The 13,586-nt window shown below is 44.9% G+C and overlaps 1 protein-coding gene across 1 annotated transcript in view; it reads right to left on the minus strand.

The window, feature by feature from the left end:
• Nucleotides 1-3,272: 3,272 nt before the first annotated feature.
• PACRG (parkin coregulated) overlaps nucleotides 3,273-13,586 on the minus strand; it is a gene marked incomplete at both ends in the record, with an annotated part of 515,387 nt that continues 505,073 nt past the window's right edge. Inside the window, one exon of the mRNA XM_082855582.1 lies at nucleotides 3,273-3,433. Coding sequence (XP_082711708.1) covers nucleotides 3,273-3,433 — 161 coding nt within the window. The remainder of the gene's footprint in view (nucleotides 3,434-13,586) is intronic.

Consider the following 13,586-nt stretch of genomic DNA (forward strand, 5'->3'; position numbering starts at 1 on the left):
GAGGGACCTGCCGTAAGTGACCTCAGAGCCATCTGCCCTCTACCTTGTAAACCAAAGGGACGCTCTCATATTCACCATGCTTTGACTTGTGCTTAAATTCTGATGGGCCAGACAATAGGCTGGGGAGGGCGAGAGCTCTCAGGGGGCAGCCTGATTATCCTGCTAGCCTCTCGAGAAAACCGCCCTTTGGAAGGTGTCAGCGGGCCCCGTGGGCTAACTTCCTCCGAGAGGCGCATTCTACCTCGCACGTTTCACCTTCAGCATCCTCTTTCAGCTCACCGTCTTCTGAATCCTCAGGAGGTACAGTGTTCTAGGCAATTGTTTTTCTTCAACAGATAGACTGTCTCCCCACTTGAGAAGCTGCTGGGGGCTTTCAGCTTCCTACTTTTTTTTTTTTTTTTTTTTTTTGCTGTACGCGGGCCTCTCACTGTTGTGGCCTCTCCCGTTGCGGAGCACAGGCTCCGGATGCACAGGCTCAGCGGCCACGGCTCACGGACCCAGCCGCTCCGCGGCATGTGGGATCTTCCCGGACCGGGGCACGAACTCGTGTCCCCGGCATCGGCAGGCGGACTCGCAACCACTGCACCACCAGGGAAGCCCTCAGCTTCCTACTTTTCACAGCCTTTTACATTTTTGCACACTTTTGAAGTTCCCGTTATATGCCTCCTCGATCTCTTCACTCGTGAACACTTCTTCTTCGGCTGTGTTTGATTTCCTTTTCCTGATTGGCTTTTTCCGTGATCCCTCTGTTTTGCAGTCTGGTGATGACTCTCCACTATCGAGGGCATTTGCTCAGGGACTTCCCGAGCTCTGAGCTCTGCCACCAGCTCCCATTGTATGAGACGCCTTCACCCACCCGCTGACCTGTGCTGACCACCGAGGGGAGGGAAAACTTCCCTGCGTGGCTGGGACCCTCTACCCCTTCACCACCATCCACTCCCCTGCTCCGGGTAACTTTTTCTCTGTTTTCTGTGTGTCCCTAGGAACAGGGAAATCACCTCCTTTGGTTAAACATGGGGCAGAGGTGACAGTCAGAAAAAGCAGTCACTCCTATTTCTATACTAATAAAACAATGCATTAAAAAAAAAATCTCCAGAGAACATTGTGCAATCTTTATAGTTATTTCGGTTTTCGGCAAAATTATTTTCTTATTACGAAGAACTCACCATTGCCAGGTAGGAAGCATCATGTTGTCTGAGGATTTTCCACATATATATTGCTTTGCTGGGGTAGAAATTAGTCATTATTCAAACGTTGTTTCTTTGAAGTAAAAGGCCAACAGGTATAAGAAACTATGCTAAGTACTTCACAAAAATCACCTCTAGTCCTTAGAACATCCCTACAGGGTAGAGTAATATCCACTTTACAGCTGAGGAAACCAGAGGCTCAGAGAGATTAAATAACTTGCCCAAAGGCAGGACAGCTAGTAAGTGACAGGGCTGGGAAAGGAACCCCAATATTTGAATTCCACGCCAGAGTTAGGGCTCTTGGCTCAGTGGCAGGTGGGTCTCCTTGTTACCACACCAGATGGTTTTCACAAGCAAGACAGAGAGTAAGAGGCCAGGCTTGCTTCTGAGTCCCAATAGAGCCATGGAGGAAATCCTGGTAGGAACATTCAAAGGTACTAAGAGCCAGTGTCTTTCTAACAAATAGTATCGTGGACTTTGGGGTCACTTCGAACACATCACTGATGCCAGGACGGCAGCTCATGGGCACAATTGAACATCATAGTTTGGAGAAAAAAACCTGTCTTAACCTGTCCGTGTCTGCTTCTAGCTCTGTCTTTTCAAAGTATTATACACGAAAGCCAATTTTTCTTACCCGGTCACGCATCTCCGTTTATCCTAAAAACTGCTTCCAGAAACTAGGAGGTAGGTCCTGGATGCTAGGTTTCATATCCTGAGCCCGTCATCAGGGAAGATGAATAATGAACCAGTTTTCAAACTCGGTGTTTGCCTTTGGAAACTTGTGTCTTAAATAATTAGTGACAGCAATCTCGAGGCAAAGGGTCCGTTTCCCAGGGGAACACATTTCATTTCTTCACTTTTGTGCAGAAGCTGCCCTTTGCTACAGAATGAGACACTTCAGGCTATGCATTCTGGGAAGTTACAGCATTTCTCAGGTGTGCAGAGCCAGGGGTCCATCGTTCTGAAGCTTTCCGGGCTGAGTTTCAAATGCCCCGAGCTCACCGCCCCACAGACCTTCAGCGCCCTTGTCAGGGATGGCACCTTACACTTGCTCTTCTCTTCGGACACCTGTTTTCTTTCCCAGCTGAATGAAAAAGTGCATGTCTTTTGTCTTTTTTTTTTTTTTTTGGTTTCAATAAAATTCCAAAACAGTGCCATCAGACCCACCTAGAGGTGCTGTGAGAATCCATCGAACACACCCGTGGGAGGAGGCCAAGGAAAGGAGAATCGCCAAGCAAAGAATATGATTTGTTTCAAGGGGCGATCATTAAGATGCTTATAAGTCATTTTCAAAAATGATCGGAAGCCCTAAACAAAACCGCTGGATAACATTTTGTCAGTAACACCGGGGTCCTGAGATGCAGGATGTCATAATACAGAGGCACAAAGATGCAAACTAGATTTTTTTTAAAACAACCACGTTTGCCATGTTGCATTTCACACCTAACCTTCCCCTTCCCTCCCTCCCTGTCTCCTCCCAATATAAGCTGGAAAGCCCCTGCAAACCCAGATCACCAGTGGGCTAGAAGCATCAATTATTTTTATAGCTGAGGTTCATAATGGGCGGCAAAACTGTCCTCCTGTAATGGGAGTATCGACTCCACAGTTTTGTTGGGTGTCAAAGCACACTGGTCTGCACAGCTGCTGCTGAACGGGTGCTTGTCGTCCATGACCAACACCTGTTAAGCAGTCAGCACCAACGCTTCCCTTCCAACCTTTGACAACCACCCTCGGGGCAGGCAGACACAACTGCTGAATTGCGTATGAAAATTGTAGTTTTATTGTCTATACAACTGAAGGTTTAACTCGGACTCCTGCTTCTTTCCTAACTGTATAAAGAAGCAATTCTTCTCCTAGAACAAATAAGCACAGTACACTATTGTAATCTAAGAAACAGGCACTATTTGTGTATTGGAAAGCCTTGCTCTCAATAGGGCTAAAAGTCCAACGGCCCATGAGCCACTCTTTTAGCAGCTGTAGAAAAGTGAGCTGTAGAAGTCACAGATAATGAGATGCTAACAGCAGCAGAGACAGATGATCAAAAGGCTAGGAGAAGCCTTCCTCGAATCCCAGCTGTTCCCGCCGCTAATTCAGCAAGCACGACTCATAGGTAGGGACCATGTACTTGATGTTGATGAAGGCGTCTTCTCCTCCGGAGCGCTCGAAGGCCTCCAGCGTCTCCTGGATCAGGTCACCGATGTTCTCCCGCTTCTGCTGGCTGTAGTCGATGCCGTCCCCGGAGTTTACTGGGTCATGCAAACACACAAAGAGGCCTGTTATTTCGCTGCATTTTCCCGAAGAGTCCTGCACACGTGTCTAGGCATTTTTCTCTGAATGCCTGTCATGAGACGCAAGCAATTAACATTATTACACGATCCTGTAGAGTTTTAGGAGTGGTGACAGATACACAAAAGTACAAAGTCCTAGAATGGAGCTGATGAAAATTCATCTAAACTAAAGAAATCAGAGAGTAAATGAAAGTGAGGTGATCATGGTTACACAACAGTTAACAAGTCAGGGAAATCTCTTTCCTAAATCTGGTAATTACATCGACAGTGTTCTCTTGGACCTTGACTTCTTCAAAATCCCAAGATGGCATGTTTAGAGGGAACCGTCCATCACCAGGTTAGGGTGCTGGCTCTATGTGATTTCAAATGGACAAACTTTGGAGTGAGGAGCTTAGCCCGTGCCCATGTCTGCGGCTTCTGTACGTGGGGTGAGCCCCACTCCTCCAGGTATCACTAAGCCAGGTGTGCAGCCCTCTGACGGCACCCCCATCACTCCGGATGCAGGTGGGGAGGAGGAAACAGCCTCTCCTGCCGGGACTGGTCCTGGCGCCTCCCTGAATGCGTGCATGCCAGCCATCCATCATGGCTGCATAGAGATTGGTGCCACTGCTGGTTTTGGAGTCTAAGTCCAGGCAGGCGGGCCACCCAGGGGGGCACCGGGAGGACCCGACCGAGGCCTCGTCTCCCAGAGCCCTGAGTGACCACTCAGCTGCCTCTCAGACTCTGAGGGAAGGGGGTCCTAGGCGTGGCCTTCGATGGCCTCGGGGTGGGGGGGAACCTGGGTCTGACGTGCTTCACCATACACAGCCCGGTCTCAAACCATTTGGATGAGAAGTATCTGATTCCGTTCCACCTGTGAGGTTACCCAAGTGCATGGGGTCAGCCGCAAATGGGAGACCCTCTACTTCGATCCAGAGTATAAAAACTCCACAATTTTCTTGGATAATAGTCATTACATGCATGTAAGTTGCATTTCCCGCCCAGACTTCTAAGGGTTTCAACACTGTTTATTCTCCCAGTAAGCGAGCCTCCTCTGTGCCTCTGCTGGCATTACCCCCACCTGACCTGTGATGAAAGGAAAGGGCCACAGGGTGGGCTGAGAGGCCCCGGAGGCCTCAGGATAAACGGCCTGAAGGCTCAGGCCATGGGATGCTGCAGGGCGAACAGCTGCAACTTGAAACCGCGCACTTTACCAGATGAAAGTGTTTATTTTATTCAGATTTCAATGTAGCTCCAAATGCTTATCTTGCTTCAATGTGAAAATAATAACGGGAACAACGATATTTCAAAGTTTTTTTCCCCAGTTGTTCTGAACATTTTAAAAAAGATGGAGTAATGGTTCAGACCATGAATAAAGGTAACAATTACAATCGCACACAGCATAGATAAGCAGGGTTTGTGCTTGATTTTCCCAGAAACTTGTTAAAGAAATATCACTGTCTTCTGTGTACCACAGAGAAAAGACATGGCTTTCCTGACTGGTTTCTTTTGGTGGGGGGTGAAGACAGGCAGAAATATTACTGATTTTCAGAAAGAGAAAGGCTACGAGTCGCACAGCTACAGTGCATATCAATTTTTCATAACCAATGAACTTACAATGCAAAGCCATTGTAATTAGGTGGACTTTTCCTTTCTCGTGGTGGAAGCCTTTCTGCTATGATGGGGAAAGCTGGATTGAAGTCAAAGCTTGATTTACAGAGTAGCTGATCATCTAAAATATTCATACGCGATACTTGTACAGGACAAATAAGAGATAAGATGCTTGACCAAAAGCGTTCTTGCCCTGTTGTTTTAGAGCTAAAGGTAAACTTAAAAATATAGACAGAGAGACAAATACACACAAATGAAATAGGTTTGTTTGTTTGTTTGTTTGTTTTTTAAAGATTTACAGGGAGGTCTGAGAAGAGAATCAGTGCAGTTGGGGTCACCCACCAGGTGATACCAACGAGGTATCCATCCACGTGGAGGGCTTTCCAACAGGAGAAGGTCTTGGGTCAAATTAAGAGAGAAGAGGGAGGAAGCTTGTGTGTGTGTGTGTGTGTGTGTGTGTGTGTGTGTGTGTGTGTATACGTGTGTGTGTGGGAGGGTCAGTCAGGCGTGTTACAGGTATAAAGAAAAGATGCTAAGGAAGAAGGTCCAAAAGAGGGGAGGGCCAAAGCAACACAGTCCAAAACAGGTGCATCAGGGACAGGGACAGATAGCGTGTGTGACAAGGGAGACCCGTAAGGAGGGTACGTGTGAGGAACAACGTCAGCTCCCAGGATTCCGATCGGGACCGTGAAGAAGGTACAGTGAGAGGGTCTGGCTGGCCTCTGAGGGCTTCTTCCCTCCAGAGGACATTCCTGATAAATTCCTCCTGCCCACGAAAGGGGTGCACTTAGGGAGGAGCCTGCAGGACCCAGGTTTGCATAGCCAGCCGAGCCCGTGGCGCAAACACCCCGGGGGCACATGGAAAATCTAACTGGTGATGGTGCCCAGTTGTGACAGCCTGGATCCAGTTCCTGATGGACAAAGATACGTAAATTAATCACTAATAAATGGTGCCTTTTGTTGGCATATTAGTCAAAAGGTCAAGAACTGAATAGATCACGGGACAGACTTATTTTCCTGATGGGGGCAGAGGGGGGTGGAAAGTCTGCACACAATGGAAAGCTTAACACACCCTGTTATCCCCACTGCCTTCCAGAATGCTATAATGACAAGCAACACTTTATTTCAATAATAACCTATTCTTACTTTTTAAAAAATATTTAACTGTAGGAGTAAGTAAACTATGTAGCTTTTTTGTTTCCCAACAGTGTATAAAGCAAATGATAAAAAGAACAGAACAGAATAACAGTTGCTTGTTCAAAAAGGGAGTTGGAGTTGGAATATTTTGTGGTTGCAGAATGTGTATCACTGGGGTAGGAGAAAAGCCCAACAAAGGCGCACATCCCTTCTTTTGGGTGCTGAAATGATGACCAGGCACAGTTTAGTGTCAAGCCACGTTGAGAGGCAGGTGAGCGGTGTGGTCTCCATTTCAAAACTGCTATATTGTCAGGTTTTTTTAGAATCTGCGCTTGAGGTAATTAGCTTGAGCTCACCATTTAAGATACATATGACACTGTTGGAAAACATACTTGTGAGAATAGGATGCTTAAAAAAAAAACAACCCAGATGGTTATGTACGATTGTCAATTCTGATTAGGAAGGTGACATTTCAATTCAGGAAGCTAGCAGTCTATTTTATGTCCAGCAGCTGGAAAGATACATTGATGATGGAAAAGATATGTTTTATTTATAACCAAACAAATAGGAGTATAACAACGGTTTAAACCAGACTTTGCATTTCGAAAGGGATAATATGCAAATAGACTAGAACAAGGGATTTGGTTTCTCTTCTTAGAGGTCCTTGTGTGCAGGAGGTGGGCAACTACTGTTTGAAAGTCCTTCTTGGTTAGGGATTATTTTAAGTATACTTATTATTCTGAATGTTGAAGTTGTTTTTTGTTGTTGTTGCTTTTTTTTTTTGCGGTACGCAGGCCTCTCACTGTTGTGGCCTCCCCGTTGCGGAGCACAGGCTCCGGACGCACGGCCTCAGCGGCCATGGCTCACGGGCCCAGCCGCTCCGTGGCATGTGGGATCTTCCCAGACCGGGGCACGAACCCGTGTCCCCTGCATCGGAAGGCGGACTCCCAACCACTTGCACTACCAGGGAAGCCCCCTGAAGTTGTTTTTGATTATGTAGGTAGTATGTTTAAGCACACGCATCCTCATTTTCTATCTAACCCCCTTTAGACAGTCCTAACCTGGATGCTTTCTCTTTCTAGACGCCGCTTTGGTCAGAATTGGGACGTGCGTATCCCCGTCTTTCGTCGGTCAATGGCATGCTCTCAGTGAATGAACTCAGCTCCTGATTGTGAAGTGACCATCATGACACCTCATCACCAAGGCCATCCAAAGGGAGGCTGTATCAGATGCACTGACATTTCGCATAGATACGTATCTACAAGGCAGTGGCCACGGACCAGCAGCAGACACGTGTCTTGTAGGATTTCGATGAAAGAGTCTCGTAGCATTTTTACAATTTCTAGACTGTGTAAAAGCTTTATTCTTTTCCTTTCTTCAGTTACTACTATTACAGGAAAAAATGGAAAAAAAAAAAAAGAAACCGGGGAAAAGGAAACTTTTGGTGGCCAGAGCAAGGTCTTCCCAAGTTAGTGCTGAGGTCAGTGTCAGTGGCACCTTTGGCCATACCGAAGAGTGATGTTCTCTCTGTAGCCAGCGGAAGACTAGGCCCTGCAGGGTAATGCAAGATGGAAAAACAAAAGCTCTTGCCTTTGGGGAGATTCTCCTCCAGCTGGGGGAGCCTAGCTGGCCACAGTCCCTGTAGGTCACGTGCACGCCCTATGAGAGTCAGTGTGGGCCATGTACCCTGACTGCAGAGCCCTGGCGCTATAGGCCTCTCTCCTGTTCCTTGGGTTCCCACTGGAAACTGTGTCCTGAGAGAAGGCTTATCTGTGTGTTTTAGTCAGACACTTGAGTCCCCTTATCTGAAAACAGGAAGAGCAGTGAAAGGATGTATGGACGGCCATAAGAGGCTCAAGGAGAGTTACATTCACATTTGGATTTTTCTGGCTCTAGTGTTTTTTTGGTCAATACTCTTCAACGTTAAGTGTATAGATATTGTTATACGAACAGTAATACACAAAGAAGTCATTGGGAAATGAAAGCATTATTTAAGGCATCGGAAATAGAAAACACATAAATGCTTACTTCGGGTTGCTTATTCAACATACCTGAAGTATTACTCATTTGGCACCAATGGATGAAATAATTTATAAACTCTACCTATACTTTCTGGTCATGGCTAAGAAGAGCAGTAGGCACAATTTGGGGAAAACTGCCATTAGTTCTGCAGGCTCCTGGCTGAAGCAGCAGCAGGACAGGCTCAGCACGACCACACACTGGAGAGGCAGTGGGTCGGCAGGAAGGAAGGCGTCGTGCCCACTGCCACCTGTCATCCTGAAATTGCTCATGACTTGGCTGCTTTGCAGAGCCATGAACCAAACATTCCTAAAGAAAACACTAGCTTGGGAAACTCAATTAAAAACCACCAGAGTGAATCAGGAAATGATAAGCAATGACTCAAATGATGTCCAGACTACCATTACCAATCTCTCTTCACACTACTAACTTGGAAGCTCCAATTTATGAGGTAACTTGCCCTGCTCAGTGACAGCAACAGTTTGTGTCACCTCTGAAGTATACAAGAGCACTTGGAATAACTGTGGAAAGTAGCAAAGACCTCAGACAAATAAAAAGATGATTAAACTCACGGAACAACATTCACCTCAGCCTTTGACAGCACCAGACAGCGAGCCAGGCGGAGTGATTCCCTCCGCACACCGAAGGCTAAATTACAGTCATAAAACAAGGCTTTGAACTAAATGGCTGCCGTTGGGTCATGGTTTGGCCGCGCCCTCCTTTGGTCTACCGCTTCCTGCTCTGGACATCTTTGCGCGGCCACTTTGCATACATGGTATGTGAACGTGAATCCAGGCCAAATCCAGCCTGAAGCTTTTCTCAGTGTGAGAGCATCCATGGATATAACGCGACTGGCAGAGAACGGGCCTGTCTACCATTTCCCCAGGTGAGATGCTGGCGAGCTCAGCACAGGGCAAGGACTCTGGTCCTTCCTTGTGTGCCCAGGGGAGGGGGGGCTGGACAACCTCCCTGAAGCAATGCTGAGTGGAATTTTAAAAAGTACTCACAGAAGAAACTAAATCAATTCTTTCTGGATCAGAAAAGACATTTTTTTTGGTTGCTCCAATGTTGAACTAAAACATTTCAAAAGCTGTAGAGCTCAACTGAAAGGAATTTTACCTGTCAAGACCTGTAACCAGTGCTGGCTTCAGCCACAGCTAAAGCTGCTTTCCTTCTGCCTGGATCTCAATGACGTCATCTGCTCTGGAGAGAGAGGGAGCCCTTGGGGCCTGGGCTCAGGTCTCGGCAGGGGGTGTGTGTGGAACCTACTGCAAATATTATTGTGATAAGATGCTTCTTGATGACATTAAACCAGCACAGATGTTCTGTTGGATGTTTCTGAACAAAATTTCAATTTTGGGCTTAGTGGATTTAACAGTTACAAGCTGGAGATGACCTCAAACAGTAATTCCCTGTTCGCACTAATTGGTAGTTAAGCAGAAATGTTAGTTGTAGTGGAATAAAACTAATATTTTCCAACAGGCATTTATTAAAAAGATGACTCTTATCATCGAAAAAGATTTCATTAAAAAGACGATAACTCACATGAGTTTATAAATGGTTGCTTTGAGTTTTTTGCTTTTTAATTTGAATTAAGAAAGGGAGAGAAGAGACAGATATACTTTGTCTTTTAAGGAGTTTTTCATTTCAAGACCTAGATTATATTGTCAACATTTGTTTTGCCAGAAATATCTTGTTTATTTGGGGTTAGCTTGAATCCAATTTACTTTATAGAAATAGTGTTACCTGTTTTGGAATAAAAGGGCTTTCTCCCATAAAGTTTGGAAAATCACAGTGGAAACAATCGTAAATTCCAGTCTGATCCTTTCTGGAGATGAGGGAATGGAAGAGGAAGGGAAGAGGGGAAGACAAACTAGGAGAAATTTCATTTTTCTACATTGAATAAGAGAAGAAGCCTTTTGGGAAGATGTTTTGAGGTTATCTGCTTTTAGAATCCTAAAGAAATGCTCTTTCACTTTCTTTTTTTAGCTTTGCTATGTTACTTTGAGGACACTCATCTTTTTTTTTTTTCCTTAGTGATAACATGTGTCACCCTATTCAGAATTTTGGGTGTTTCCCTGTTTGGCCCAAGCTTAGCCACGGCTTCCTTGGCTAACTTCATATTCTCTTGGAAAGTGATTGTTTTCAACATATCCTTAAGTCTGACTGTACAATGGATATTTCTAGAGTGTTGGTTCATGGCGGGTGTGAATCAAAGTTGCAATGGTTTTGCAACCAAAAACTTATAATAACCAGAGCATATGTCATGCTAGAGATGCCCAAAGGCTTAAACACTCCAAATCTCCTCAGATCTTGTTGACATTAATGAAATTCATAAGATTTCTTTCCTCTGAAGATAAAAGCTTTGAAGCAAGACCTCGATTCCCAGCTGGATGTCTGTCTCTCTCCCTCACCTTTTGACGCTGGAGCTGGGTGACTAAAGCAAGAGGTTCCTAAGCCATCGTAGATTCGAAAGCTCAAGGAAAGGTATTCATCTCAGAATGGGGGCGCTGATCACTTGTGAAACTAAAGATATCATGGATCTTGGCCCAGTTGTCAATTAGATATTTAAATGTTCCTTGAGACAGACAGTGAAGATTTCTAAACAAATGCCACTTTGCAACGGCAAAGTAGACTTATTCTGTCGGGAGCGAACAAGGATAACGTCGGGGTGCAGTGAAACAGTGGAAGTAACACTGAACTTCAAAGGCAAATAACTTGCCATACAACTTTTCAAACCTTAGTAGCCGCAATGTTCAATAACTTACTAGATGGTTAACTATGGACAGGTTACTTAATTTCTCTGAATCTCAGTTACCTTCCCTGTAGAAAGAAGGGACTGAACTTTGGGTGATCTCTGCTCATCCTAACATTACATTATATAATATCACAACACAACTTTGGAATAAGCTTTTGGAAAGGATGGTTATTCAATGGATGCACAGTATTTCAACTGAAAAGATAATCACAAAGCATCTGTGTCATTCTTCAGAGTAAGTCACAGATCTCATAAGCATCAAATTCAGCTTTCAAGTCAAGTTCTAAAAAAACCCAAAGGACCAAGGTTTATATAGTTAGTTCTAGTTTAGAAAGAGAAACACTGTCAAAAACTCAAATTATTTGTTGACACACTACCAAAAATTATTCCATTCTGCTACTTCAATAAGTCTATGTAGATTTTTATTTATTAGAATAAAGACCAAATGTATGGGTTGGTTTTCTAAATATATTCAGTTGACAGTGATTTGGTCAAGACTACAAAAAAGCAAGTTAGGCTCATCTCTGATTATTGACAATTTGACTTGGAAGTTATACTGAGAAAAATAGGTGGGTTCACCAATTTATCCCTCTACAGGATAATTACAACTATAGATTCAGTGGCCATTGAATTAAACTGTATTCCGAGTTGTGAAGTAGAAGTGTATCTCTTTTCTTATTGGTCCACATGATTCAATGCACATTCAGTGACCATTCAACAGAAAAGGGGCAGAGAGTTCTAAGTCCAGCTCTTGTCCTAAATCTATTTCCTGCTGGCTTATCTCATGGTGGAGTAATAATAACAGCAATAATACTAGCATAATGTCATTTAACTCTAAGAATAGCCCTATGAGCTAGATACTATTACTGTCGCAGCACAGGGAGCACACTGAGGTTCAGGAGGTGAAATCACTTAGTAAAGTGACACCAGCAGTACATGATTCTGGGATGCTGAGAAAGAGAAACAGTGGGAGGCATATGCTGGTGTGCAATGAGGAGGGTGATAGGAAGATCCAGAAGAGAGGTCTACGCATCCTATGCCGTAGTACTTAGTGGAATCAGATGCCTGTGTGGAGGCCTTCAGGTGACTCCTCCGCGCCCCCTCGCCCCGCCCCCACCCCCACCCCCCGGAGGTAAACGCTGACTTTACTGGTAGCGTGAGCCCTGCGTCTGGGCTCAGAAGATCAGCGCCATCTTCGCCTCCTCCTTCCCTGTATCCAGCTTGCTGTTGTGCAGCGCACGGTGGGTCTGCTTAATACATGCAGTTCCAGAGCTACTCTGGCCCACCCTGGGTGGTAGCGAAGAGTCTGTCTGGTCTTTCAAACTCTCCTCCTCCTAATTCACCCTGCAGATTAATTTTCCTAGTCACTTTCTCTCCTGAGTAATAACCAACATTTCCACGTTGTATGATGGATCAAATCCAAATTCCTGATACCCGGACCCTCTGTCTCTGCTCTCCCTTATGAAGTCAATCTTATATTTTGCTCCTTCCCAACGAGACCTTCTGCTCCACTCAGACGTGGATTTCTTCCTAGCCTCAGTGTGTGCGATTTTCATTCATGTCTTTAGAAACCGCCACAGGAATATGCTCCCCTCCCCCTTGTGGTAAGTCCCACCTTTCTTCTTTTCAAGGCCAGTTTGGGATGTACTTCCTCCGTGAAGTTGACTCCGCAATCTTCTTTCTTTCTTTTGGATCCCTAGAGCTATGGTCAGTAATGTCTCCACCTCCCTTAAGTACCTGTCACTCCAGAGCCCTGAGAAGTGCTTTATGCTGCTTAGTTTTCCTACAGTTTACCACCTCTGGAAGGATAGGTTTATGCTATAAACCTTGTTCACTGGCATCAAATACAAATCAAATCTTTGTGAAAGGGATGAATGAAAAAATAAATTACTGCTTTGTGCGTTTACTGAATCCAGATACGTTATAAGCAAATTCAGTTCTAAGTAAATTGTATGTTAAAAGTAGTGCCCAGGGCTTCCCTGGTGGCGCAGTGGTTGAGAGTCCACCTGCCGATGCAGGGGACACGGGTTCGTGCCCCGGTCCGGGAAGATCCCACATGCCGCGGAGCGGCTGGGCCCGTGAGCCATGGCCGCTGAGCCTGCATGTCTGGAGCCTGTGCTCCGCAACGGGAGAGGCCACACAGTGAGAGGCCCGCATACAGCAAAAAAAAAAAAAAAAAAAAAAAAAAAAAGTAGTGCCCACAATCTGCCCAATTCTTATTCTTTATTTACTATTTACAAACTTGTGAATTCTTATCCATGGAGATAGTACTTATGTGGATTCAGAAAGGCTGAGTATACGTACATAGAGGGTTGGTGTAGTTAGATAGCCTCATCTCTTTTCCAAAATCCTCCTTGATTTAAAGTGGGGTTTACTTGGATCACCCTTAAATTTGAGAAGAGAAAACTTTCTTTCTCCAGAATGAAAAAAAATCAGATTACCCTATTTCATTGAATATCTAAATTTAATATCTAAATTTTGCTTACTATAGTTTCTTTCCCAGCTACATGATAATTTTCAGTCAGGCAAAGAAATGTTTTCAGTTGGAAAGGAAATACTGAAGGCTGCTTTCAGGGGTGATGCAAACCTATTGGAGATAATTTTACT

The sequence above is a fragment of the Leucopleurus acutus genome (assembly GCF_964270905.1).
Source record: "Leucopleurus acutus genome assembly, chromosome: 15".
In the NCBI taxonomy this organism is placed as follows: domain Eukaryota; kingdom Metazoa; phylum Chordata; class Mammalia; order Artiodactyla; family Delphinidae; genus Leucopleurus; species Leucopleurus acutus.